General features: G+C 37.0%; 3 protein-coding genes, 1 long non-coding RNA gene and 1 other non-coding gene across 13 annotated transcripts; 2 read left to right on the top strand and 3 right to left on the bottom strand.

Annotated features, from left to right (window-relative positions):
• Window positions 1–91: 91 nt before the first annotated feature.
• LOC137944456 (uncharacterized) lies at window positions 92–7170 on the bottom strand. Of its 6 annotated transcripts, XR_011110828.1 has the most exons (8): window positions 7006–7170; window positions 5765–5842; window positions 4584–4630; window positions 4443–4486; window positions 3705–3805; window positions 1211–2431; window positions 981–1095; window positions 295–760 (listed from the first exon to the last, which is right to left on the bottom strand). It is a non-coding gene; the product is annotated as an uncharacterized lncRNA (long non-coding RNA). The 6 variants fall into 6 exon arrangements; XR_011110820.1 differs by adding an exon at window positions 92–269 and having other exon boundaries at window positions 656–760; window positions 4443–5842; XR_011110826.1 differs by having other exon boundaries at window positions 1211–1568; window positions 2258–2431; window positions 4443–5842.
• A 350-nt stretch (window positions 7171–7520) lies between these two features.
• Window positions 7521–12082, bottom strand: LOC137944419 (nucleolar protein 56-like). The gene is made up of 8 exons (XM_068790104.1): window positions 11424–12082; window positions 10325–10539; window positions 10051–10208; window positions 9347–9534; window positions 9019–9271; window positions 8338–8486; window positions 8105–8251; window positions 7521–8015 (listed from the first exon to the last, which is right to left on the bottom strand). The coding sequence occupies exons 1-8, from the start codon at window positions 11626–11628 to the stop codon at window positions 7660–7662; spliced, it is 1671 nt and encodes a 556-aa protein (XP_068646205.1). The 5' UTR covers window positions 11629–12082; the 3' UTR covers window positions 7521–7659.
• On the top strand, window positions 12049–14264 carry LOC137944399 (uncharacterized). Of its 3 annotated transcripts, none has more exons than XM_068790078.1 (2): window positions 12049–12121; window positions 12392–14264. In XM_068790078.1, the coding sequence occupies exon 2, from the start codon at window positions 12416–12418 to the stop codon at window positions 14102–14104; it is 1689 nt and encodes a 562-aa protein (XP_068646179.1). In that variant the 5' UTR covers window positions 12049–12121; window positions 12392–12415; the 3' UTR covers window positions 14105–14264. The 3 variants fall into 3 exon arrangements, with proteins under 3 accessions (XP_068646179.1, XP_068646185.1, XP_068646193.1); XM_068790084.1 differs by lacking the exon at window positions 12049–12121 and adding an exon at window positions 12128–12213; XM_068790092.1 differs by lacking the exon at window positions 12049–12121 and adding an exon at window positions 12161–12232.
• LOC137944427 (protoporphyrinogen oxidase, mitochondrial) lies at window positions 14240–26510 on the bottom strand. 2 transcript variants are annotated; one of them, XM_068790122.1, is made up of 19 exons: window positions 26345–26510; window positions 25877–25971; window positions 25496–25535; window positions 24584–24719; window positions 24321–24386; window positions 22696–22746; window positions 22472–22528; window positions 22262–22350; window positions 21820–21856; window positions 21437–21502; window positions 21087–21127; window positions 17436–17553; window positions 16888–17076; window positions 15852–15926; window positions 15519–15642; window positions 15235–15343; window positions 15034–15108; window positions 14631–14737; window positions 14240–14472 (listed from the first exon to the last, which is right to left on the bottom strand). In XM_068790122.1, the coding sequence occupies exons 2-19, from the start codon at window positions 25884–25886 to the stop codon at window positions 14339–14341; spliced, it is 1524 nt and encodes a 507-aa protein (XP_068646223.1). In that variant the 5' UTR covers window positions 25887–25971; window positions 26345–26510; the 3' UTR covers window positions 14240–14338. The 2 variants fall into 2 exon arrangements, with proteins under 2 accessions (XP_068646223.1, XP_068646218.1); XM_068790117.1 differs by lacking the exon at window positions 25877–25971.
• LOC137965077 (U6 spliceosomal RNA) lies at window positions 25238–25340 on the top strand. Its single transcript, XR_011116001.1, has one exon. It is a non-coding gene; the product is annotated as a U6 spliceosomal RNA (small nuclear RNA).
• Window positions 26511–27891: the final 1381 nt, after the last annotated feature.

Here is a 27891-nt window from a genome sequence, read left to right as displayed (position 1 = left end):
GGTGGGTATGTGAACAAAAGTAATTGAATTTATCACTTGAGACTTCACTGTTGACTTCGCCATGGCTTGGTTTGCCTGACTTATAAAGCTTAAATCATTATTTTACTTTCGTGGGTAAAAAAAGTTTTACACTTTTTTCTTTCTAAAACTATTCCTCAGCTTGAAAAATGTAGTAAAAATACTAAAGTTGTTTTCCAGAATTCATCCTACCTTCCTTTTTCCACAGTCTTCCATCCCAACGTCAATAACAAGGTTCCGAGTTGAAATCACTGCACAGAAAGACCAAACTTGAAAATCAAATCTTCGCACCATAATCATCCACTAAAGCTGGGAGTGAGTGGAAGAAAACTTGAAAATTGTTGGCTCCACCCAGAGTTGATATTCTCCCCTTCTTTTGAAATGCATTAGCGCCTACAATCTCTCTCTTAATTTGTTTAGCTCAAAAGCAGACGCATTTGATAAGCAAGTTAAAGGAAGAGAGACGGCTAGAGGGCGGATGTTGAAGTCATTCAATCACACGCAACCACTCTCCTTCGTTTGCTCGTGAGTTGATGAAATGTCATAGTCTCAAGCAATATATGATTTGAAAGTTAAAAAACTGAGGCCCCAAGTTTTAATTTGGTGCCATTACAAATTATCCTTTTCTTGACCTTACTTTGCTAAACCTTCATGATGTCGGTGGACCCTTCTGGTTTTTGGTTGGATTGGCATTCTGAATAGATGGGAACAACTGAATTTGTCAGCAGAAGCATTTATGTTCCTGTAAAAAGTGAAGGGAATTTTTCAGATTATACAGAACTATAGATACATAACTCTTGTGAAGATAAAAAGGGCTAGTTTTAATGGTTTAAAGTTTTTGTCTAATTCCAGATGTGCTCATCAAGGTCTTAACATCGCCTCTTTGTGAGAGAAGAACTATCTTTTTTTTTTTTTTTTAATTTGTCAGGCTTTTATTATGAAATATAAAATAGAGGGTTTACCTGCTTATGGATATGCTCATCCAGGGCAAGCATTAAAGACTCTGGTTGTGGGGAAATGGCGAGACAATCTATTGTTGCCACGCTACTGATGTTGTGGATGCTCTCTTCTTACTACCTAACAGACAAGAAAAATAGGAAGTAATGCAGAAGAGAAAGGAAATCAAGTAGGCGATATATTGGTCATGAATTAAGAACCACTAATTACACCGGCAATGCTCTGATCCACTTACCTGCATATCAGGCATAGCTCTCAGTACGTACAATCTCTAGACTGGATCAAAAGATTGGTAACCAGTACTAAGATTTCCGAATGTCAGTAGCATTTTAAAACTAGAAGCCCAGAGTCTTTTGCTTGAACCAAAAACTATCTAAACTTGACACTCAATTTTTAAGATATACTGCATACCCAATTAGAGACGAAGCTTGAGCTAAAATTACTGCCTTCAGCTAGACCTACATCAGGAGGTAGCAACCTTGTCCAGAGGTTGAGGTGCAGCTTTTGGTGTGACATGGAAAATCTACAAGCATGCTAGTAGGGGCAAAGTACAAGTGTAACGACATCGTGCAAATTATAGTGCCCAAGAAAAGCTGCATCACAAACAGAAAGATCAGGTTACTAGCCACTAGACAGTCTAAAATACAAATTGAAATGAGAAAAAACATTAGTTTTCAAACATATTAATATCAATAAGTTAGAGCTACATACACACAAACGAAGGCAACTTACATGTGAAGTGAACTTAAATTCAAAAAGATACACTGATGTGAATAAACCTGCAGAATGCAATTTTCACCAAGTACAAGGGCCATTTACATCATGGTATAGTACATTTTTCATGTTTTACAGATACAGAGTTAAAAGCTTTTTTTCTTCCAGAAAATGGTGTGTGAAAATATCCAAATTTTAGTAAAGAATAATTCGAAGGTACAACCTCTTTAGATTTTAGATATCTTCACAATGTTATCTGCCATATTTCATCAACCACGATTCCAACAAACCACTGAAACCCAAGTTCAGCACAAACCATCCATGTTGAAATACTGTACCCATTAAAAAGGCACTGCCACCATGGTCCATTTTCAAAACCACTCTTGAAATCATCCAAAAGTAATCGTGCCATATTGAAGATTGAACTAAACCTTTAACAAAGTTCATCTAGAACATGAGAAATACAAATTATAGATACAAAAAAAAAAAAAAAAAGAGAGGTTCAAATAGGATGAGCATAAGAATATGATGTGAACAAGGGGCATAAAATTTTAATGGACATAGATACCAATATATACAACTGCACATTCTGCCCCTATGGACTATCGTTGTTCTTCTTCATTAGAAATTCTGTGTAGACACCTGCTAGAGCTGAGAAAACAAGCAGACAGAATTCCAAGCATGTAGCTTGGATTGGGGTGGTGAAAAGGGAGTCACATGATCTCTCACCACATACTTTCCCCTGCATAAACAAAAGAAGCGACTATTACTTTAATTATGACTCAGCATGCTATCAACAACATTTAAAATTTGAAAATTTACTACTATTTATGGTGTTTATGAGTGAAAAATGGGTCCAGAATTTTGGCATCAAATGCCCATGAAAGGGACTGTTGACATTAAAAATGAATGGTCAACAATGTTTGACAGGTTATATGATTGTGAGAATTGAAGAAACCAAGTCAAGCAGGTTCATAAAGGAATCAGTTTGGATTAAAACAAAAACTATTGATCATAATTATACATGCACACAAGCAACTCTTTCGGCCATAGTTAAAAAGAAAGTAAACAGACCAAAAAGTATTGCGTGACAGAACTTCTTTCAATTTTTTTATTCAACTAAGTTACAAAGAAACATTTCCATCAATTAAGCCATTTCTTGACAGTTCAAGCACAACATCCTCAATATGAACAATTACAGCAAAACAGAATTCAGTAAAAGACATAAGCAAGATTATTGCTCACATTGTCATGACAAACAACGTCCAAGACCTCCAAAAGAGTGCAACTAATGCTACTCTAATCCACTTCATAAGAATCACCAGTGTCTAACCAGAAATATGTTAAATGTAAAATCCATGTTCTAGAAGCACTTCTTATAAACATTTTTTTAGTACAGAAAGCATACATACATGCAAATCAAGTCAATGAAAATATCTGTCATGAAAGGGGTCAAGAGCACCATAAGACTTCGAGGTTCAAGAAGAAAACAGAAAAGATAATAGAACAGTAATAATAATAACTCAGTGAAACAATTATTAGAGGCTTCGACAGCCTGAGCTACTTTTGATCAAGTGGACATCCCCCTCTCTCACAGTGTACATTGCGTGCCCTATCAATAATTGTCTTGATGTGAGGTAGGTTTCAAATTAGTCAATGAAACAAATGGGAGTGGCATATATTGAAAACTTTCAGAAAAATTACAATGGATGTCTCTCTTTCATTTCTGTGACAGAACATTTTCCCTACTAGGAATTGCTGGGAGGTTGACAAAGGAACAAAGATATAATGGTAATTTGGTAATTGGAATTATTTTCGAGCATATTACGAAAGCCTTTTCATTTATATTAGTAGCTTTTTTTCTTTTTGAAGATGAGTAGGATCCACTGTTCATTTACTGAACATACAATAAAACATAACAAATCCTGTGGATTGTTTTGATGACCCTGAAGAAGCATAATACTGGTAAGCAACAAATATGGATAGTACAAGAGTCAAAAAATTCCCACATGTACCTTGCTTGTGGTGGCTTCAACTGCTAAAAGAACAACAGCCATCCAGTGAAGGTTTGACGATTTCTTCGTCAAGAAAAGCCTAGCAGATCAACAAGCACAACCTGAACCATGGAGCTCATGAGTCATGAGGCCATACTAGAAATGTAAAAAAACATAGTACTTTAAGAAGCATTATTTCCAAATATAGACGTCAAAATTTAATGAAATCTGTTAAAACAAGAGTATGATTAACATTTTTGAAATCTCCCCATACAAGAATGTAAAGGGGCGTAAATAAGCCCCTTAACTTCTCCAAGACATGAAAGGGGAGGCCTTCCACAGGTTTTCTTGATGGAGAGGAGGGGAGAGCAGAGGCCCCTATCCTTTCCTCTCTTTCTGTACAGAGGGGAAAAGAGTCTCCACCCTTCACTATATCATCAGAAACGGAAGGGAAAGGCCCACCTCCACTCCCTGATCTCCTCACTTAGTTTTCTATCTAATACATGTAAATAATGGCATTCCACTTTTTTCTGTCAGGACCATATTTATCCACTAGGTTCTAACTACGTAGCCATATCTAGAAAGATGATATCTACGTTGCTATATTTAGATATTTAAAAATATGACATCAAAGAGGGCTATGCTTGGAAATTACCCTATAAAAAAAAAGGGTATGAATCTAACATATTCATAGACTACAGGGAATGTGAAAAATGTTTCAGAGAACTGAATGTTACTATTCAGTTTGAGAAGAAATACCTGAACAATATCTCAGTTGTAACTATCTTGAGATTGCCCTGTATCTGATAGGTAGACATATCAACTTAGGTCATGGTAGCAAACTGAACATTATTGTGAATTAAGTATATAATGAAAGGAATGGGGAATAAGCGCACACACTCTTCCAGTCTGTGGTCATTCTACAGAAGGAAACTAGATTCCACAAGCTGTGATAAACAAAAACGAAGAATATGATTACATGGAATTTTCACTTCATTAAGCCCAGAAATGTCATTTCCATGAAAAATTTCCAACCAGAATCTCTTGAGACAGATCGCTTAAAAAAATTGTTTTTCCAGTAATCACAATCCAACAGTGGTTAAGATTTTTGTTACTTTTGACCATACTCCACAACAATTTATTAACTACATACTGTGCCCTCGTAATTTTATAACAGACTTCCCAAGCAAGAAATTTCTTTTTGTAATGGAACTATGGAAGTTCCCAAGAACTAGTGCAATTTATTTTGTTGAGTGATGTGATTTTCCCAGCTCGGACATTTAAATAGTTAAACTCTGACAGAATCTCAATTGGTAACCAAGGTCCAGCTGGTGCTAGTGGAGTCATCCAGATCTCCAAAGGAACAGTTTTCTTAGCCTATTTTGGCTCAGCAGGTACAAGTGGTATAGTGGTAGCAGAAGCTAAAGCTCTTCTCCAAGGCATAAGACTTGGCACCCAAAGCTCCTCCCTCCAGTTGTGAACAGGTGATTGAGGGTGACTCTGCCCTAATCATTGGCTAGATCCAGCAGAAACGCCCTCCTTCTTGGATAATAAAGCATATCTTTGATGAAATATTAGAACTTTTTCCAGGTTAGATGTATCTGACAACCATACTCTGAGATCTCCTACTTCGCTTGCAAAATGTGTTTCCTGTCAGAATCTAATTCCAATAATCTCCACTCAACTTGTACCAAGGGCTGAAGACATTCATCTGCCTCTGTTCTTGTAATTTGTTTCTAATTTCATGCAAAAGAATCATCAATTTAAAAAAAAAAAAAAACTGAAATTTCAAACTGAAGGAAAAAGAAAAGAAACTCTTTTATCGTACTGTAGGAAAAAAAATTAATTTTTAGGTTTTCAAATAACCCGTTTCCACTTTTTTCTTAGTTTTCAGGTTTGTCTTCCCATTTCCAGAAAATTAAAAGGCTTCAACCATTCCCATCATTGTAACCGAAGAATACCCAAGAGGAATTTTGGATAAGGTTGTAACAAAAATTTACAATATTTCCACTTAAAAATAGTTCGGAGAGGAGCCAAGAATCAGAAATAAAGGCAATAAAAGCATTAATCTAATGACATGCCTTTAAAACTTCAGCAAGATATGGCACAGTCACATAGTCATACTCAACCTTTACTCTGTGAAAGAGTTGTCAAAATTCCTGTCAAGTGAAGATGCAGCCATTGGTTAACTAGAGACAACTTTGGTATGATACATGTCACCAAATCAAAAGAGATAGAAGAAACCTTTGCAACTGATCTGTCTACCAATACTGTTACACCATTATCAAACAGCCAATAGAAAATGAATCATCTAAACGAGGAATGTAGTTCTTGATTTTAAAAAAATATGAATTCTTTTATATTGAGATGAAAAATATTATTTCCTAAGTGAAACTGGATCAAGCCTAACATGTACTTAAGACAAAATGACCAAATTAATCATAAGCACTCAAGAGATATATCTAAAATAACATGAAATTTCTAAATATAGTGAACGATTTGAGGTAACTGCTGGAGATTCAGTCCAAATTTACAGGCAAAAAAGGTGCCAAAAGGATGCAAATTCATGTCCTGCCAAAGCATTACATTGATGAATAACTCAGGTGTTTCATCTAATCAGATCCGTTGTCTAATCATCAATTCATAATTGTTGTAAGTTGATGAGATTGCTGCATATCATTATGAAATATATCTTATCACCATCATTTTTGCAAAATACCAGAGTAGTTCTTGTGTTATTAGCAGACGTATTCATTTCACATAGAGTTGCATAGAAGATTAAACTAGAAAGTAACGCATATAACTGAATATAAGAAGGAATTCAATCTTTTCTTTAAAAAAGAAAGAAAGAGAGAAGGTTCTTGTGATCTAGAAGAGTTAACAATGTTGGTAGACTGCTCCCAGATGGATTATGCAGCCTTTCCATATTTTCACAAAAAAAAAACAAAAAAACGAAGGCAAAATGAAATAACGAATTCAATCTTTTCTTTAAAAAAGAAAGAAAGAGAGAAGGTTCTTGTGACCTAGAAGAGTTAACAATATTGGTAGACTGCTCCCAGATGAATTATGCAGCCTTTCCATATTTTCACAAAAAAAAAAACAAAAAAACGAAGGCAAAATGAAATTTCAACAATCAATTTACTTCTCCCCAACAAGTTTAAATCCTCGGATCACATTGACCCACTATAAAAAAACAAATTGATAATATTCATGAAAAAATGACATATACAGAAAATATAGGGACAAAATGGAGCATTGCAATAAATTATTCAGACGGACAGACATTGGCAATTTCCTGAACATGAAATTCATGGGCTCTGACCTGAGAACTGATTAGAAATCTGAGAGGAGCAGCTACATAGAACTACTTCATCGCGCTCCCTCTTCGTCATCCCTGAAGTTTCACTCCTGCTCGTCTCCAGCTTCCTTTTGACTCACTCAAGAACTCCCACTATGGCCCGAAAAAGGCGTCTGTGCACGACGAAGTAGCTCAAAAATGAGTCATTGGCCGACATATGAATTTTTTATGTCTCCAACTGCGGTTGTTGAAGTTCTATTACAAATGCAATACAGTAAAGGGACACCCATATTCATTGGGTATAAGGACCAAAACATTCTGGAATTACACTCGTAGCAAACTCGTTCCAAATTCATTAGACGACGTTCGCAATACCATTTTAGACTAAATTGACTACGTGACTTTCAGACACATTGAATACACTAGTCGACAGTGCATTTACCCCTGCCATAGTTACGCATTCCCTCCCGAGAGGAAAGAGCTTGATGGAATAAGAATTATAAAAAATGAAACCACTTGACCACGTTAGAACTACCAACTTTTAGCTACTTCAAAATTTTCATATACGAGGATGTAAAAATGAAGCACGCCAAAAGCTCGGAATACATAAAATCCCCTGGTATATTTGTCAAATCACAGCTATCATAGATTAAACTGATGGTTCTCAAGCGAGACTCGTCATTCATCATCTTCATTTTTAGCTTTCTTCTTTTTCTTCTTCAATTCACTAACAGAGTGAAGATCCTCTCCATCAACTTGCTCACTCTTCTTTTTTTTCTTCTTTTTGGCCGTTCCATTCTGTTCAGTGTCCACCCCATTTACTCCATTGACCTTCTCGGATACCTGTTCCTGCTCTGCCAACTTCCGCTTTTCGTTTTTCTTCTTCTTCTCAGTCTCAGGCTCTGCAGTAAAATCTCCATTTTCTATTTCTTTCATTATGGGCTCTACATCAATAGATGTATCCTTGGATTTCTTTTTCTTGCTTTTAGTTGCTGGAGTTCTGTTAGGCTCCACATCCATCTTGGACTTCTCGCCTGCATCACATTAAACAACCAAATTAAATGACATTCAAGCAACCATGCATTTATGAAGGGCCACAACATTAACTAATGATCTATTTTACCTTCTTCTCCATCTTCCTTTAATGTGGCCTCAATGGCATCTTTCATCACATCCACATTCTTTCGTGGTGCAACACCTTTGTCATAGAAGTCCAGTCTCTCCTCAACCTGTTCACGCAGCTTTTCTCCGAAAACAGTTGTATTTGACTCTGAATTGGCAAAGCATCCAATTCATCATCATGAACAGAAAATTTCAACATAAAGATAAGTAGACTAGACAGGTCAGAGGTCAAACCAGAAAAACAGTCAATCCTAGATGCAATAGAACACTTGTTTGCAAGGTAACGAGCTAAACGGCCTTTATTCCGCGCTGATGCACGGCCAATGAAAGAAGAGTGAAAAATAAGTCCATATTTTGGAGTATTCCCTCGGGTTTTCAATGCCCTGAAAAAAATCAAAATTATCTACAAATCAGAGCAGTAATGTGACAACCAAAAAAATTTAGGAGGGAACAAAGTAATCTACCAAGATTTATATTCATAAAAAATCTTATTATTAAAGAAAAGAGCTCCCAACTTCTGCTAGTCATATTGAAATGAACCTAAACCCCACTTTAAAATGGTATAAGAATAGACCATTTAATCTATCCATGTCTCAGGCCCATTGTCCATTTGTGTAGAAGCTTAGACACAATGGAGATCATTATTTGAAATAACCCCGCTGAGGTTAACTTGGCTCAATGTCACAACAGGTTTCTAGTGTGAGGTCTTGGATTCATGTCTCATTAGGGGTAACGGGGATGTGTTCATGTATAATCAACATCCCCCCCCCCCAAAAAAAAAGGTTAATGCTAGAAAAAAATCCTAAGCTTAATACAGATTATTAGTTGGGAAAAGGCCTAAAATCTTTGACAAGCCATTTTAGAAAGAACTTGGACCTGATATTAACAAAAATCAGAATGAGGAAAGGATCATACCTGAAAAGTGCTTTCTCTGCACCAAGGATCTGAAGAGTAGATGAAGGACACTTGGCCAGATTAGTAAGGCTGCCAGCATGAGAAATTAAACGAGCCCCCACAACTTCACCAATCAAAGATGCCAAGTTTGGTGCAATGTCATTCATCTTAGTGACAAGATAATCATAAAGCTTTTTCCTGTATTCTGAGAGATCCATTACCCTCTGAGCAAACTGTTGGACATTAATCAAATCAATGGGAGACAAGTCTTGCCCTGAAATTTTTAACAGAAAACAATAAATAACAAATCAAACATAATAAGATAAAATATATAAGTTATGATATGTACCCATGGATGCTTTAGCTGCTTCTGCAATTTCTTTAGCTTTGTCCTCATCACCAAGTATGTCTGCTAAACCTGGTATTTTTTCCTCAGACAATTCTGACTTGTTTACAATAAATTTCACAATTTTTGCATACAGATAATTGTCATTGACAATCTTGACTAGCTCTGGAAAATGCCAAGAGTACCATTCTCTACAGAAAAATATAACACAAACCATTCAATAATAATACAATTACATAGGGAAAAAACAGAGAGTTTACTGATGTCACTTGATGGCCCTATATGAAATACAGAAAGGTAAACAAAATGTAGAGAAGATCAAGTAGATACATAATGAAAAGGCCAACCTAACAATCCATTTGAAAGATGATACATAAGAATCAAGAAAATTCATTCGAGTAGCATGGCCAACATTGTTCAGATAAAGCTTTTAAGAGTGATGATTATGATAACAATTCATGATTTCCCATCTCTAGAGAAAAAATAAAGACAATTACAATTGCCTTGACAGAAGACTAAAAGGCAATAATTGAATCCTACTGCTTCTCAAAAGTAAACTTTGCCAGCAAACTCTATGGATCAGAATTGAGTTTTAGGAAAATTTCATCCAAATTATAACATAATAGTAGAACAACATGAATTGTGCCTTTTCAGAAAAACTTTAATTGTCTTCAAGAAAATAGAATACACAGAGGATTGTTGCCAACCTGACTCTCATGGAAAAAGAGTTAACATCTTTGTCAAGAGTATCAAGTAGAAAGATCGCCTGAATAACCATATTATCCACCCGGTTGACATTGAACTTGACCTTTGCTCTGCTATAACTATGTCCCAAACCAAGCTGCGCTTTTTCCAGGTCTGATGACTATAATCAGAGAAAACCAAAGAAGACAATTGGAAAAAAAAAAAAAAAAAAAAGCACAAGAATTCCTTAGCAAGGACATACTTGAAATATTGGACAGATCAAATTAGCACTCAAACCTTGAGGTCTTTGATAAACCTATCAAAATGCAGCCGCACACCACGCAGAAGTTCAAGAACAAAGTCATTACTTTGGCAAGGAATTTTGGTGGTTTCCAAAATCTGTGAACCAATCTTGGGCTCTGCAACCCCAAGACTAAATTTTGGTTTCTTGCCTTCCTTTACTTTTGGGAGATTAAGCTCCAAAAAGCTTCTCAGTTCATCAGTCAAAATTCCTGCCAGTCAAAAAAGTTGGCATCATGACAACTTGCCGATATTAGTCAGAGAACAGCCTATCAATTTAACACCAGTAATTCAAATCTAATGGTCGTTTGTCATCAGCTGAAACATGCCAACATAATCACTTTCACAATAGAACTGAGTAATAGAAATCTGATCATCACCAAAACTTCACAAAACCAAACAGGCTTGAGAATCAAAGTTTCTATTTTTCAGGCAAAAAGAGTTAAAACATGAAAATGCCTAAAAGAAGAGTCCACCTCATTTGGAATATATAATTCGCAAAGAGAGATCGGGGTAGTTTGGTAAGTATTACAAACAAAGCACAGGCCAGTTCTTAACACTAACTTCTCGGCAAGTATGACAAAAGACCATAAAGACTTTTAGACATCTACTTAAAAAGTCATAAGCCAGAATCCTGCTATCAACCGAGTTTTAAACTGGCAATTATGTGTACCATCCGTATGACACAGAATGTCTACCAGCGCTGAGCAGAGAGCAAAGGAGTACGAAGAAACTCATCGAGTAAATGGGCAGCCATATGGCTACATTTGCCTATTAAAAGAATGTAAATGTCAACTTCCAAAAAAAGGCACCACGCCGAAAACGAAACTTTTATAAATAACAATATAGTACAGAAACACGGATTCTTATACAAAGCATGTCAACAGTTCAATATTCTACAAGCTCTAACTACTCATAACATTTGATATAAAAATAAAGACAGAATGCAAAAGCTCGCATTCAAGAACAAAAAGCCGAAACAAAACTACACAAACCTTCAGCAAAATACTCAAAACGTCGACGCAACAGAACTTCAGACTCTGAACGACTTGACATACCTCAATAAAACCAGACTACTGTACCACTCCATACGCACCTTCAGAAACGGCGTTACATTGGTTGAGAGCGTCCAAGGCCGAGGAAAACGGCACAAAGGCGGCCAGCTTCACAACCTTGCCGAAGCGAGTGAGATCAAGAACGGAATTTCGTACTGCTTCCGTGTTCTGCCCGATTTCATCGATGCCATGCGCAAGAAACAGAGCGTAACCGGAAGCGGACTCGAAAAGAAGGTACAGCGCCATCGCGAGATATTATGATACCCGAATATGAAACCGATGGAAGAGGCGTATCTTACCTCCTCTTCTGCTTCCAATGGTAAAAGAGATGGAGAGGAAAGAGAGAGGAAAGAGAGAGGAAGAGAGGGAAGAAATGGAGCAGGAGCAGGAGCACAGCTAGGGTTTATTGGAGAGGATAGTGGGGTTTAAGACCGACCCCTCATTTTCGCTGGGAACTTTGGAATAGCGGCTTCATGATAAAATACCCGTGCTCTTTTAGGGTTTTAGCATTTGTAGGTTTTAGCAGTTCAATCCGGGGTCGGGGAGTTTAAGGGGTCTGGTCCGTGTGGGGTACCGTAAGAGTGTAAACTTTTAATGTCATATTAAAAAAGAATCAATTAGAATTTTAATGGCTGTTGTTGCTTTTTATGACCTTGAATTGCATCACGTAGATGTATACTAGTGAAGATCTGTATGATAACATCTGGATGAAGCAACCTGAAGGATTTGAAATTCAAGGGTATGAAAAAGAAAGTTTGGAAATTTTGTAAAGCACTAGTGAAAATCATTCATAGACTTTGATCGTTCTCTGCAAATATTCAACCGGACAAAGTAGGGTCTCTGTTTTCTGGTATTTGATTGTTGTTTCCATAGGCATGTTCAGATAATTTCGTCTTTGGCATAGCGGAGCATCTCTTTGCTCTGTTTTTCTGTTTTTCTTTTCCTTTTCTTTCTTCCAGTTATCTCGCCTTTCTTCTTCATCTCTGATTAGTTAATTGCTGAGTTACAGGTTGCGCACCTGACCCTGAGGACGATGTGGCGGCGGAGATTCAGTTCGGTCGCTTGGAAGGAGAAACAAAAATGGGACGCTGTAGTTGTGGGTGCCGGGCACAACGGCCTGACCGCCGCCGCGTACTTGGCCCGCTCTGGACTATCTGTTCTGGTCCTCGAAAGGCGCCACATTATCGGCGGAGCCGCCGTCACTGAGGAGATCGTTCCGGGTTTCCGATTTTCTCGCTGCAGTTACCTGCAGAGCCTCCTTCGCCCTGTTGTCCTCCGGGAGCTCGAGTTGAAAAAACATGGGTTGAAGCTTTTAAAAAGGAATCCATCATCATTTACACCCTGTCTTGATGGGCGTTCCCTCCTTTTGGGACCTGATGCATCCCTTAACCGCTCGGAGATTGCAAAGTTCTCCACAAAGGACGCCATGGCCTACCCGAAATATGAGGATCAGCTAAACAGGTTCTGTGGGTTCATGGATTCTCTTCTGGATTCTCCTACTCCTGAAATTATGCATGATTTTCCATCCTTTACTGACCAATTGAGGGATAAGCTACACAAGTCTCTATTCTGGAGTCGTCGTCTCCAACAGGCATTTTCGATGGGGCAAAAGGATATGTTGGATTTTGTGGATCTTTTAGTGTCACCAGCTTCGAAGGTTTTGAATAACTGGTTCGAGGCGGATGTTCTGAAGGCAACACTTGCCACAGACGCAGTCATTGGGACTGTGGCAAGCGTTCACACACCAGGCAGTGGTTACGTTCTGCTGCATCATGTGATGGGAGAAACAGACGGTGATCGTGGGATTTGGTCTTACGTTGAAGGTGGGATGGGCTCGGTTTCCCTTGCCATTAGTAAAGCTGCAGTCAATGCTGGAGCGCGTATTGAAACAAATGCTGAGGTTGCAGAAGTTATCGTTAATGGGGATTCCGGCAAGGCTGGTGGGGTTAGATTGATCGACGGAACTGAGATAAACTCCTCGGTTGTTTTGTCAAATGCTACACCTTACCTGACTTTCACGAAATTAGTATCTCAAGCTGCACTTCCTGAAGATTTTCTGTTGTCTGTAAAGAACTCCGACTACAGCTCAGGGACAACGAAAATTAACCTCGCTGTGGATAGATTACCCCAGTTTGAATGTCTGAAATCTGCTTCACAAGAGGCAGGTCCTCAACACATGGGTACAATACATATCGGAGCCGAAACCATGGAAGAGATTCATTCAGCCTGCCAAGATGCTTGTAATGGCTTCCCGTCGAAAAGACCTCTGATTGAGATGACAATTCCTTCTGCATTGGACAAGACTATATCACCTCCAGGTAAGCATGTGATCAACTTGTTCGTCCAATACACACCTTACAAACTTTCAGAGGGTAGTTGGGAAGATTCGTCTTTCAGAGAATCAATTGCTCGAAGATGTTTCTCTGTGATCGATGAATATGCGCCGGGTTTTAGCTCATCGATCGTTGCCTATGACATGTTGGCACCGCCGGATCTTGAGCGGGAGTTCAGTCTTACAGGTGGAAATATCTTTCACGGCGCAATGGGTTTAGATTCTCTGTTTCTGATGCGACCCGTCAAGGGATGGTCTGATTACAGAACACCATTGCGAGGTCTCTATCTCTGTGGGAGCGGGACGCACCCTGGAGGTGGTGTGATGGGTGCCCCTGGCCGCAATGCTGCTCATGTGGTTATTAAAGATCTGAGATCTGCTGCAAACTGAGATGCATTGACGCAGTAATGAACGGAATAATCCCTTGAACATTCTTCCAAAGACATCTTTATCGTCAGATGTTCTAATCTTGTATCGAACAGCTTGAATTTGCTCTACTGATTATTCTTATTGTGATGGTGGGGTAAAAAAAAGAGCTTGTTTTGCTACATTTAATTTTGTCATGATAAAAGCTAAACACGATCAAAACATAATAGGAAAAAGAGTAATGTGATACATTAAGATCTATTTTGCAGTCGAGGCCCCAGATTTGCTTGACATCAGGTTATCTGAGGAACTGAGATGAGACATGACGAGGTCAGCAGCCTTACAACCGGAGGCTATTGATTTGCCGACTGATAATCCACCTCTATGGTTACCTGTAAAATTCCGGATACCAGAGAAGGGAAGTGTGAGCTCGTAAATTTGTAATCAACTGTCTGACTGGTACAATAAGAAAACAATTTTGTTCTTGGGTTACTATGGGATATCAACTGTGCCATCAACGAGTTCAATCAGAAATTTTAACGATTCTAACCTGCATAAAAGAATCCTGGAAGTTGTTCCTCCATCTTGTCTATAGCTTCCAAGACCAGATTATAATCATGACCATACAGTGGGAAAGCATCACTCCAGTAGACATGTCTGCAATTGAATGTAGATAAGAGCACGAAGACCCCTCTGAGTGATAAGTAACAACTAAGATCTAAACCACATCGGGTCAAATGATGGGAAAGATGTGAAAAATGAGTCATGGATAATGGAATGTTGAATAACCAAAATGAGTCTATGTCTGGACTATATTGGGTTCAGGTATCCATAATGTTTGAGTTAAAAATGATGAAAAAGAAAGGAGAAATGACTAGCATGCATGTTTAACAATGACATATATGATAAAACTACAAGAATACGGTAAACCACTTAACAGGTGAGTTTCTTACTTCACAAATATTGGTTGCCCCTCTACACCCAGTAGCTTCCTAAGGTCAGATGTCACAACTGACACTAGCTCATCCCTAGAAACATTTATGATTAGAACTAATTTGATATAAAGACAAGAGCAAAGAAAATAAAAAAAAGCATAACAAAATTAATAGGCCAAAAAAAAAAGGCACAAAGACAGGTGTGGGAAGCTCCCATACAATGGAGCTCTAGCTAGATCCTTGTTCCGACTTCCTCCAATGAATGTTGTGAAAAGATAGTGGCCCTTTGGTGCTCGATCAGGAAACATCATGGAAGAAAAGAGAGTACCTGCTTAGCATTCACAGGAAATGAACTCCAAGACATTTTTTTTTTGAAACAGGCATAATAGAAGTCCCAAAACATTAAATATATAGTTTTCAAACTCAGCATAAAAAGAAAACAAAAGAGATATGAATCATTAGAATCTCCACACAATACAACTTCATTCATGGCAAAAGCATACCAAGAGTGTTCAAACCATTTCCTTGCTCTTTGGAAGGAACAAGAACTCCAAATCCTTCTAGGGGATTTTTAACCTTCTCCTTCTCAAAAGAAGTAATAATAACAGATAAAGGCACGTAGCTTACCTGCATTTTGAAAGGAAAAAAAAATCATGGACAATAGCAGAATTAGTCCTAAGTGCTTTGGAGGATCTGATGTCATTCCTTTGCAAGGATGGTAGCTGGTAGGAAGATAACAACATCACGGATGATTCTTTTGTTCGCCTTTTCCTCTTGGGAGCTTTATCATTGATGATTCTTGTTCAAGTATTTATGTTTGAATTTTGAACACTTACCTTGGGAAGAAAATCAAGGATAAAGGGTTTCCGTTTCTTCATAATTTTCATCTCCTTCACATGGCAAAGGGGTGCCTAAAAGAGAACACAAATATTAGTAAAGGCAACAGTGCTTAAATAGAACACTATATGTCAGTTTTGTTTTACAATGAACTTCTAAGTAAAAAATACAATATACTAGTGGTGAAAGCCATCGGGTAGCATTTTCCTCCCTACTTGAATAGAGCCCATATAAATGATTATTTTCCAACATGGCATGAGGTGACAAGGAAAGAGAAATGAGGATGAGAGAAAAGACAACAACGCAAGAAGTGGAAATACGCATAATTTCTGTATTACTAGATTGTTGAGCACCTAGCCAATACTACCCAAAAGACCGGCCTATTAGGAGCGGAAGGCATATGTACTTAACCCAGAACCACAACAATACACCCTCCGTCACGAGCCGACGACCACGGCAGATTTTACCCACATAGCGACGAGGGGTTAACTGCGCCCGGGTGACATGATCGCCCGCGGCCATGGGGAATCGAATTCGCGACGTAGCGCCTGCTCTGATACCAAATGTTAAGCACCTAGCCAATACTACCCAAAAGAGCGGCCTGTTAGGAGCGGAAGGCATAGGTACTTAACCCAGGACCACAACATAGATCTTGCAATCTTCTTAACTGGGATCACTTAAATTCACTTAAACTAAATTTGCAGTTGATGAAGTTTTTTTTTTTCCTTTTGAACAATTACTGATTATCTAAATCACGCAAGCCATTTTCAGAGAATTATTTCATTTTCCATTTGAGGAGCAACAACATCTGTTTCAACATGATATTTTTGCCCACCACTTGTACACTTAGTCTCACACTACTGCAAAGAGGCTTCTACATCACTCTCAGTGAAATTACCCCAAAGGGGACAAGTGATGGCCATTACAATGTTAAATAGTTTTTGACATAAATAAAAATTTACAGTGCTAAGCTAAAAAAATCACATTTTTACATGCTAATGTTTCTAAATGTGTTAGATATAAGAAGTCCTTTACCGTCACTATCACAGCATCAAAAGATTGAGACCAAAAGGTCTCTTTGTTATTTGCATGCTTTGCCGCATAAGAAATTGACCAATTGTCAGACAAAGAATTGCCTTCATGGCCATATGATAATGAAAGCACCTTGGACATAAGATTTAAATTGTCGGGCCCTAGAGCTTCACATAGTCTATTAGTCAGTGCCTGCAAAGGTGACAAGATCTCAGAATTAATTTCTAAAAAAGATCTCAGTATTACAAAGCAGTGCAGTTGGATATACATCTATTGTGTGCTACTGTAACATCAAAATCAAATGACTTGAACAAAAGCAGATTTCATGATAAAACAGTTTTGGCAGATTTTAAAACTGAAAACATACAAAGAAACAACCATGCTACTATTATTGCTGCTCTGACAAGGAAAATAAGCATTTCTTATATTGTGCTATTTCTTTCCATTGCTTCGTCATTGGTAAGTCATGAACTCCGTTTAAAATCATAAATGATAAGAGCGAGAACCAAAATTCTGGACCACATAAAGTTAGATTTTCTAAGAAGGCTTACCTGCATCCCTCCTTGAAATGAAAATGAACCACGCTGGTGTTTCCTACCTTCAGAAGCTCTTTTCTCTCTTTTACCAGATATTTTTGACCGGATAGCTCCTACTATGATAGAACCGTACCTGATATAAAGTAGACCATAAATAAGTTCTCTCTTAACCAGAATCAAAGAGCAAAGAATTTCTACTATAATGTATGTCTGAATTACATAAATCTCCACAATGTAGAAGTAGTGTCTCAATCACTAGTATGAATTCCACAGACATGTAAAGGTAAAACAGTAAATTATGCAGAAACAGCACACAGAAAGTAAATACTGGAGATGACATATTTATCATTTTCTCTGTTGATAACATTGAGAGAAGAGGCCAGTGAAAAAACAGAAAAGAAAATAAATAAAACTAGAACTACATGTAATACATTTCTATTCTCAAAGCCATGGAGAAAGAGCCAAAATAGAACTACAAATTCAAGCATCTCTATCCTTTCGTTTTTTATTCTTTCTCCTTTTATTTCCTTTAATATTCTCAACTGCATTTTATGCTCTCTATAAAGTTAAAATTGTGAGCTGAGTGGTATGGGTACAAAAGAATTCAGACCGGCTTAGGAGCCATGGAGCTGAGCTGTGTAAAGTTTGAGCACGGCTCTATTCGGCAAATGAGCCAGATGCGAGGCTCTAGTTTGGATTAAAATGGAATTGAACTGGCTCGGCTCAGTGGCATCCAAAGTAAGGAGATTACCTACCAACTAGATAGGTGTCTTTGAAATTTCTTATTGATGGTGTTAAAGAGCAGGTATGTAAGTCTTACATGACTCTCATAACAAGAAGTCTCACAAAACCAGAATTATTATGGTGGAGTCTCACAGGAAGAGGTCTCACGGAAGAGTCTCAACTATAGGCATTTTAGTTATGTTAGTCTTCTATTTATGTTCAATTGTTCAATTGTTCTAGAACTTATCTTTTAGTATTTAACTTTAGGTGTAGCTGGGATAAAGATAGTTTAATTGTAATTAGATTCTACTTGGTTATTCTACTATAAATAGAGGCTCATTATACTCAAATTACATCAAGTTAGTGGACTTTTTCTTTTTTCCAGAAATTCAACATGGTATCAGAGCGGGTTCTGTGAGTTGACTCGATCAACCCACAGAGATAATGTGATCCTTTCTGATCTATCATCTTGAGTAGTTTAGACTCGTATTTTATCTTTTTTCTTTCTTTCCTCTCCTAGTACCCCTTTTTTTCTTGGCGTTCGCACCTCCATACTAAACTCTTCATATTTCAGATTATATACTGTGATGGAAAGATATTCGAGTCTACTTTCCAACACAAAAAAAAGTTTGACAATCAGAGTTTTCTACAAAGAGAAATTAATATTTGAAGCAGCAAAGGTCAAATAGAAAGAGAGGTTCGAGCAGCAGCAAAAGCTTCAACTTTTGATGCGTTTTATACAATTAAGAACGAGACTTTATATGGACAATTATACATCAAAAGAACGATCTATAAGTCTATTTTCTTACCAATCCAACCAATTCTCAATCTAAGTTTTCTAGAGGGAGATATCGATCTCGAAAGAGTAAATGGTCATGCTGGCCAAAGAAGAAAGAGCACTCAATTCGGCTAGATGAAAGAGTCTGAAATTTATTAGATTCTTTCTCTTAAAAGAAGCATATTTTATGAAGAAAAGTTATACTTGGATGAAAGGTATCAAAGCCTAGTTTCAGAAAGAGAAAATTTCATGTCAATCTGATCTATATTTAAGGGGGATATTTGCATTGGAGTTGGTAAGAGACGAGCTACAAAATGAAGCAAATCAAGAGGTCATAAAAGATTCAAGAACGAAGCTTTTATGTCAAATTAGGTATCAATTTAAATTTCTTTGAGTCTACTTTCTTGATCAACAAACCATTTGAGATTGTGAGCTATATTTTTAGAGATATCGATATCAGAAGTACCAAATGTTAGTTCTGTCGGAAAAAAAAATTCTTATTTTGTTTCCTATTATCTCTCTATGCATTGATGTGAATTGAGTTTCCCTTTCTCCTAAAATCCAAGATTTTTAGCCAAATTTCACTTCTAATCAGAGAATTTTGGTCAGACTTAATCACTACATGATGTGCTCATCTAAGGTATGCAATATCTTGCTTCGATGTTGTTTTCAAGTTTTGCGTTTTTGTTACTTGGTTGTGTATCTTCCGCATAGTTAACTCCAAAAAATTGTGGTCACACCAAAAAAGTTATACTTGGTCAAATTGATTAAATTTTACCATTATAATCTGCCCCTAGTTTTCAAAAAAAAAAAAAATGTCACTTAGGAAGTATGAGTGTTGCATAGTTGACCTCCTTCTGGTTAAAGTTGTTTTTCTCTAGTATTTCTTCAGTTTATCTTCTTGTGTTTTCATCACTTTAGAGCAATGCCTAGATCCACTAACTACAAAGTACAGGAATGTGTCCAACATCCAGCTTGAATCAAGTCTTTCGTTCTTCACCTAAGAGATGATTTGTGTTTGAGTTACCCTTAAAAAGTGAGTAGTCTCTTTGTTAAGCCCTGAAGTTGGGCTATTTTTCCTCCTTTAAAATTGAGTAGAGTGTGTTTCAGACTTTGATCGTTTTGACTGGTTTATAGAGCTTTGTCGTAGGACTAGGAGTGATTTTTCTTCTCCCATATTGTGTTTTGTCTAAGTTGGGTCTCTATGTCGTTTTTATCCCCAGCTTGAGGGAGAGAAGAAGAAGAAGAAATATGAGAAAGAAAAATTTTATTCCACATGTTGTGGTAATGTTTGTGTGACCAAAATATTCAAGAAAGGGGGAGAAAAAAGGATGAAAATTTTTGCATCTATGAAGAATTTTGTCAGCAAAAGAAGATTGAAGACAAAAGAAGTCTTTTTCCTTGCACACTAAAGCTATAAACTCAAGCTTGAGGGGGAGTGTTGAAGAACAGGTATAAAAAAAGTCTTACATGACTCTCACAGAGCCAAAATTATTATGGTGGAGTCTTACAGAAGTTTTACAGGAGGTCTCATAGAAGACTTCCCAGCAATCTCTCATTGTTTAGGATGGTTCTCTCTCCTTGTAATCTTGCTCTTTTGAGCCTTTTAATATAAATCAATACTATCTCAAATAAAAAATAAAAAAATAGGTCTCACAGAAGAGTTTGGGTTAAAGGTGTTTTAGTTATGTTAGTCTTCCATTTATGTTCAGTTGATCAATTATTCAATGACTTATCTTTTAGTTTTTAACTTTGGGTGTAATTGGGATAAGGGTAGTTTAATTATAATTGGATTCTACTTGTTTCCTCTATTATAAATAGAGGCTCATTGAATTCAAACTACATCAAATTAGTGAAGTGTTTCTCTTTTCCAGAAATTCAACAAATGATTTCTAAAGAGAAGCTAAATGACACACAATGGAAAAGGGAAGGCTGCAGCAGAAAGGGGAAAGAGAAGAAACTTTGCAGCAAAGCTTACCCCAGATGTAATACCATGCAAAAAAAATGCAATATGTGTTATATCAAATGTATTCATGTCAATTATGTACTATTTTGTTGAATCCACAAGCAGCAGGTAAGAGACGATCTTACCTATTAATACCTGCACTCCCCCCCCCAAAAAAAAACTAAAACAAAATCAAATCAAATTAAGGTTCATAACTTACTTCTTTTCCAGATTCCATATCTCAGGAAATGAATGGCGCATCTGTTAAAGACATTATGTAATTAGAATAAAAAGGAAATATAGGCAGAATGAGTGATTACTTATGCAGCAGATGTGTGCATGAATCAAGTTGCTTTATGCCTGTTTAAAATGATGTATCTGCACACGTAACGTGACTAAGTGCTGTACAAAAGATATGGTATGAGTATGTATCTAACGATGCATGCAGACACAGACACAGACACATACATGTGATAATTGTCCCATTTGTAGAGATAACCTGAGACTACCAAACAGTTTTATCTACATGAAATAACTAATGGAGTTCAACTACAAAAATGTGAAACTCACAGAAAGTGATTCTGGGTCTCCGCCACTTGTGCCAGAAACAAAGGGATCAATAAGATAATCAACAACCTGAACTCACCAATAAAAGTGAAAACTGGAAGCATCAGAGATCATAGTAGGCATTAGAAGTAATTACTCTAGAATCCTCAGACCAATTCATCTGCTATATGTCCATGAAAAGAACCTGGGGAACAGCCACGTGATAATACAAAAGGCCACTGTAAATAACCAATTTTCTAAAGCATAATGTGAGGATATTCTCAGTATTTTACTAGAACTGGGTGTTTCACTGGCTACTTCTGGTGGAACAGTAGCATTATGCTTTTTATATTACTCAGCAGAGGCATAAAAGAATGTGATAATGGATAATGGTCATGGTACTGCACCTCTGTCCCAAAATGACGCTGGAAAAAGTTTCCCACACTGCAAAGAAAGAAAAGTCAAATACATAGAATATCTATTCTTAAAAAAAATCCCTTCAAGTTAAACAGTTTACAACTATACTTGATTAGTCATAATGTTCAGTTTTTCTTCGGTCATTGCAAATGATAAATAGTAAGGAACCATCTGAATGCATTTAAAAAATCAAAAGCCCAAAAAATATCTTCCAAGCCAAAAATAATGTTGGATTTTCCCTCATAAGAATGCCTCTCATTCCCAAACAACAAGATGTAGAGCAAACAACCAGGTTATCCCCAATGATGGAACTTTTATCTATCACCAGTGTCAACACTGGGAAAGCATCAATACTAAACATGAGGAAAGTTTTCACTTTTTCTTTTTGTGTTGGAAGGAAATTTTTCGTATTGATGAAAATGGTTAGATCACCTTTCATTCTTATATTCGTCAGCCACCTTCGATGAATTACTTTTTGCATCAGAAGATCTCCACATGATGGGCTCTAAAAATATATGCAGCTGCAAGAATAAAGCCACTATAGGTAGATATGCCAATTTGTCACAGGAAAATGCACAGAAGCATAGATGTTCAACAAGCAAGTTCTGGAGGTTAAAATAGGAAACCATGTGAAACACAAACCTTAGATGACAAAGAAAGAAAATTGCTCTTGACCAGAGCAATGGGGTTTGATGGGATCTGTTGTGAAAAGAGGGCAGGGACTGTTAGAGTTGAAAGAAATCTGGAATTTTCTACAATCAGAAAAAGTACAGAGGAGAGAGAGAACAGAAAAGGAAAACCCTTTTTCAGATACTTGACAAACTAAAGTTATCTGAATAGAAGGATAAAAGCAGAAAGGAAATTACCACTTCTGGTTTTCCATTTTTCACTGTGTACCGTTTGTTCTGTGAAATAGGCTGTCATAGAACACCAAACCAACTATATTAGAATATCACATTAGACTTGCAGTTGATTATATTATTCAAAATTTACCAGCCTATAGCCACACAACAACCACTAAGGCAGAACCAAGTATGATAGGGTATTAAGAATCTATCTATGTGAAAATGGTTAGGAACCTATTTTAGTTTTTCATTAGGAGATGGACATTTTGAAGTTTCTTTTGATGATCGAGTCAATACCTGCTGCAGTGGTTCAATAATCTGTAAACTTATACGAGTTAGAACAAAACTTGCAAGTTCAATTTCAGAGGTGTTTACAGTCTCAAATGTGAAGGATAAAATGTTGGATATCCGATATTTGAAATTTTTTTTCTTGAAGGATAAAATGTGGAAATTCTTGCTGGTGTTACAGACTCCATACTTAGATGGTATTACTGTATATCTGAGTCAGAGCTTGGCACTGTGCCAGTGTAGTTCAGAACAGTGAGCAGACACCTGATTCATGGAGCATAGTCCAAGTGGGGGTTATCGGGCAGAAACCAAGCATATGCCAAGAAAACATTACTCTGTAAAATAGCTTCCGGAAACAAGAAAGATCCATTAACCAAAGTGGATCCTAAAAGATCAGAACAAGCAAGTAACAGGCTGGGTATCAAGGGCCGAAGAATAACCACTGCGACAGACATTCCCTGCTAATGCACCAAACTTGGCCCATAGTAAATGTAGGAGCAGACAACTGATGCATGGAGCATGGTAAGATTCAAGGTTGGGTCTCAGCCTAGCTTTAGTAATTCAAACAAGGTTCGAATATTTTGAAGCCAGAAAATTTGAAAGTCAAGTTAACTCTTAAATGAAATCCTCTTGTTTGAATATTTCAAAGTTCGAAAATTTGAAGGTAAAGTTAAATCTCTAGGAATGAATATCGTTCACAATAGCAAAGTACTAGCACCAAATAGCCAGATTTGGAGAGATGGTTCTGCATCTTGCAAACTGCAAGACAAAATATTTTATAACCTCGGAATCAGAAAAACCAGTTTTGTTGATAGGTTCCACCAGTAAATTGAACAAGCAGCTGGGACGGTTTGTCGGCTTTGGATTACTACAAGTAACACTGATGGGATTCTCTCATACTATTTGAATGTCACCATTTGTTGAAACTTCTGAATGTCACCAATTGATCATGTTAAACCAGTTTGACTCATATCCAGTCAATCCTTAACTTATACACCTAGATTCTTATGGATAAATGGAACCAAATCCAGGTCGCTGTTAATTTGTTTTATGTATGTAAGATAGATGGTAAATACCTGACAAGAAGAGGGGACAAGATTTTCGTAAATCCAGTTCATTTTGGACACAACCTCACCTTGTACCAAAAGATTGTTGAATAGGCTCTCCATTGGCCACACCAACTGCTCAACCCGTATGAAGAAGGATATTAAAGGTTTTCATGCTATTTTAGATAGACACATGTTTTCATTCTATTTTAATTGCTCCTAATAAATGAAAGTTTTTGAGATAAAAAAATGTAAAATAAAAATACATGAATCAATGGCACCAGACATCCAAATGCAACTATAAACCCGCACAATTTGTTGTCTTCCTCGAAGCCCAAGATTGTCGATCAATTCTCCAACCTCCATCTCATTCTCTGTCTACAAGAAAGATATAGCAACATCAACATTTAGCATTAGAAAAGTTGAAATTTTAGTTCATAGAGACATCTTCAAACATATGCATCCCTGTCAGGTGGCAAGAGGAAACTAGGTATCAAAATTCTTCTTCAAGAAAATCTTTGAAAGATTCTAAAGACACCATACTGGGAAGCAACTGGCATAAATGTGGTACAGACCATTGTGTTGGCCCCTTCATCCCATATGAAACCATTGTGTGAAGCGCTTCTTATTCTACCCCCAGCTTTTTCCTCAGCTTCAAATATTGTAACACTCACACCATTTGATTTCAGCTTATATGCTGCAGCAAGCCCACTGGAAATCATGGTAAAAATGTCAGAAACAGTGAGCAAATATGTGCAAAAAAACATTCTATCAAGCTGTATCCACAACTTTACTACACTACTTGACAAGTAGGACGTCATTTTAGAAGAAAATCCAGAATTTAAGACGTCAATTTGCTGTTTTTGAAAGGACTGAAGAGTAGCAGAAGGTATACAACATATCTACGATGGGCATAGATCAGAGCAATTAGTTGACTTTTAGGTATTTGATACAGAGAACATCCATCGGTGATGATATTTGGATATATTTCAAAATTGACAAAAGAATCACCTAAAGATACTGTGGAACTCCATGAACAGCTCATATGGTTTTAAAGGTAAATTATCAACCGTGGACTCTCTACAACAAAAGCTATATGCCTGTTGATTATCAGCAATGTCATCCTACAGGTGTATCTCTTGAACTCCAGATTATGGATCCAGGTTCAACTGGTGTAACTCAAAACCCGTATTATATGTAAATACAACACAACAAGTAGAAGTTCGGTAGTCTCTTCGGAGACATCCGATAAAATTGGAACGATACAGAGAAGATTAGCATGGCCCCTGCGCAAGGATGACACGCACAAATCGAGAAATGGTCCAAATTTTTTTAGAACTAAGAAGCACCCAAAATATACGCACTTTCATAAAAAAAAAAGTAGAAGTTTGGTAGAGAAGACATTTTCTCTTCCTTTTAAGAGAACACTAGCGTGAAAATAGATACAAGTGCTGAACATTCAATTATCTGTATTGCTAGAGTCATACCTCACCCCTGCACCAATTACTGCCACAGACTTGGTAGAACCTAAAAAACATCAAATGTAAGAAAGTCACATATAGGACTCTCTTGATACAGAAATAATGGGCAATAAAATACTCTTCTTTTTCTTCTAGTGATACACTCTCAAGAATTAACATTGATCAAACTGTCTAAAAATGTTAGAATCTGAGATACATTCATATCTTGACATGTACATACACACACACACATATATATATATAGAGATATCAAAATAATATATCAACTTAACACTGCAAAGCTTTGGTCAAAATGCACCTGAAAATTAATGCTACAGCACAACACTGTCAAAAAATATGTAAAAAATCTTATTCTAACAAAGCATTTACATGATAATTCCAACTTACAACTGCACATGTAGACTCAGTAGAGAGTACTTAAATGTGGGTCCCTCCGTTAGGACGATGCATAATCCAACTCTTCTAATTCATAAACCATATTCCTAAAAAATATACGAATTATAGGAGTAAGCTCATAGGTTTCAGACTCAGAAGCCCAATTTCAGAGGCTAAAACCGCATGTCGAAGAGTCTAGCTACTTCCTCGCATGAGCATAAAAAGGAAAATAAAAATGAAACTATTTTTATTTCATCAGTTTGTTCTGCTCAAAGATATCCTTTAAATTCCACTAAAATTTTAAGAAGGTTCAAAAGACCTACTTCAGCTTTAGAGCCAGACCTTGAAGAGGCGGATGAAAAAGAAAGACAACCGAATTACCCATTTACACCCAAATGCAGATAAAAACGTTACTTCTGAGAAACCTAGGAATTCGAACATGACATTAAATATCGTATTAACAAAGACCGTAAAACATACAAATGTTTTTGTTATCCTGTTCCGCTGCCATGGACATCAACTTCGCTCCTCCTGACTCAAAGTCCAAGGATTTCGGCAAAGTCCGGATTGAGGCAGAGCTGCGAGCGTTTGACGGGATTGACAGGCGAGAGGAGTTGATGGGAATCTGGGCCCAGTTCGCAGCTACTCGTTCAGCCCAACTTACGATGGTGTCTTTGATATTGCATCCAGTTCTTACGTTTTATCATTTGTCATTTGTGTACCCAATTCCCTAGATGGAACCATTAAACGTAACTTGTAAAATTTCTAAACACTTCAAAAAAAGCTTACAAATTAGCACTCGCATGAACCTATGAAATTTTAATTAGATGTAATTTGATTTTAGCAAAACATCTTATGAACAGTTGTTAATTTAATCCATAAAAAGACAATTAAACCATATTTGAAATGCATGCATACAATCAAACAGTCGTATTTTGATCCACCCCTCGATGCATCACATGTAGGACTTGAATCAAGGGGCAGGGCTTCTTAAACGGGAAATCCATCTTAATCTCACCTGATTTTATGTCTAATTTATTAAAATTATATTAATGTTGGTTAACTTTATAGATATACTATAATTTAAGGTAAAAATCAACAAAATCATTGGTGATAATAGTTCTAATGAAGCAGGTTTCGATGATTCAATGAGAGGTTGGGATCCAAGGATACTATAAAAGGTTTAGGGTTTGTTTCGAACCCCAAAAAAAACAAAAAGAAAATTTGATCATTATTATTTTCAAAAATAGTTAATAAAAAGAAGAATTTTATCATTCTCTCATTTTTACTAACTATTTTTTGGGGAATAATAATGGTCAAATTCTCATTTTTTTTCTTTTTTTTCTTTTTTTAGAGGTTCAAATAGACCCTTAGAGTCCAATGTATGACCATCCCTGCCCTATCCTCATATACTCGATCTATTGTTTTCCCATTTCATATCTCCCCTTTGTCCTGTGTTAAAGTTGTTAGAATAAACTATTCATTCAGGACTAGTTTTAGTCCTTAGACCATTTATTTTGGAATGTAAAACGAAAGATTTTTTGTTTCCTTGCTATTTGTAAGTCATTTTGAATTTTGAATAATTGGATGTTTCAGCTCCAGAATTCTTGCTTTGTATATGAAATATTCAATATCTGGTATCAGAGCTGAATTAGCAACTCCGAGAAGAAAATTTCTTTCGGTGACCCCTTGTCTTTCTAAGCTGCAGTCGTAGAAGGAGAGAGGTCTAACATCAAGAAAACATAAAGGAAAAAAGAAATTTGAGAGAAGGAGAGAGGGAGACCCCTTCGGAAAAGAAAATTCCGTTTGGGAAGAAAGACCCCTCCTGACTCGACGAAAGCTCCCTCCGGAGCTTCTCGGAACCCGAAGACGGCGACAGAGACGGAGTCCCTGCCTGCTCCTTGATCGTCTCTGGCTTCTTTGTTGATGTCGATGTTGCCATCACCTCGGTTCTCGCCTTGGTCAAACGACTGATCAGTGATTGTCTTCATTTTCCAATGCAGCTTCGAGGAGAGGAGCAACGCCTG

The sequence above is a fragment of the Aristolochia californica genome, unplaced genomic scaffold, assembly GCF_029961685.1.
Source record: "Aristolochia californica isolate CCGP_79_NKW_82.1479 unplaced genomic scaffold, dmAriCali1.0.hap1 SCAF_1, whole genome shotgun sequence".
Classification (NCBI taxonomy): Eukaryota; Viridiplantae; Streptophyta; class Magnoliopsida; order Piperales; family Aristolochiaceae; genus Aristolochia; species Aristolochia californica.
Note: the sequence above shows the minus strand (reverse complement) of the source record. Positions and strands in the feature narration are given on the sequence as shown.

Coding starts and splice junctions, on each gene's coding strand:
- LOC137944419 (XM_068790104.1), bottom strand. CDS start 11,628: ATGGCGCTGTACCTTCTTTTCGAGTCCGCTTCCGGTTACGCTCTGTTT. Junction 10,540..11,423: donor ATGTAACGCCGTTTCTGAAG/GTGCGTATGGAG, acceptor TTTGACTGGCAG/GAATTTTGACTGATGAACTG. Junction 10,209..10,324: donor GGTTTATCAAAGACCTCAAG/GTTTGAGTGCTA, acceptor CTCTGATTATAG/TCATCAGACCTGGAAAAAGC.
- LOC137944399 (XM_068790078.1), top strand. CDS start 12,416: ATGTGGCGGCGGAGATTCAGTTCGGTCGCTTGGAAGGAGAAACAAAAA.
- LOC137944427 (XM_068790117.1), bottom strand. CDS start 26,381: ATGTCCATGGCAGCGGAACAGGATAACAAAAACATTT. Junction 17,077..17,435: donor CATTTCAAGGAGGGATGCAG/GTAAGCCTTCTT, acceptor TCACCTTTGCAG/GCACTGACTAATAGACTATG. Junction 15,109..15,234: donor GATCTAGCTAGAGCTCCATT/GTATGGGAGCTT, acceptor AAATGTTTCTAG/GGATGAGCTAGTGTCAGTTG.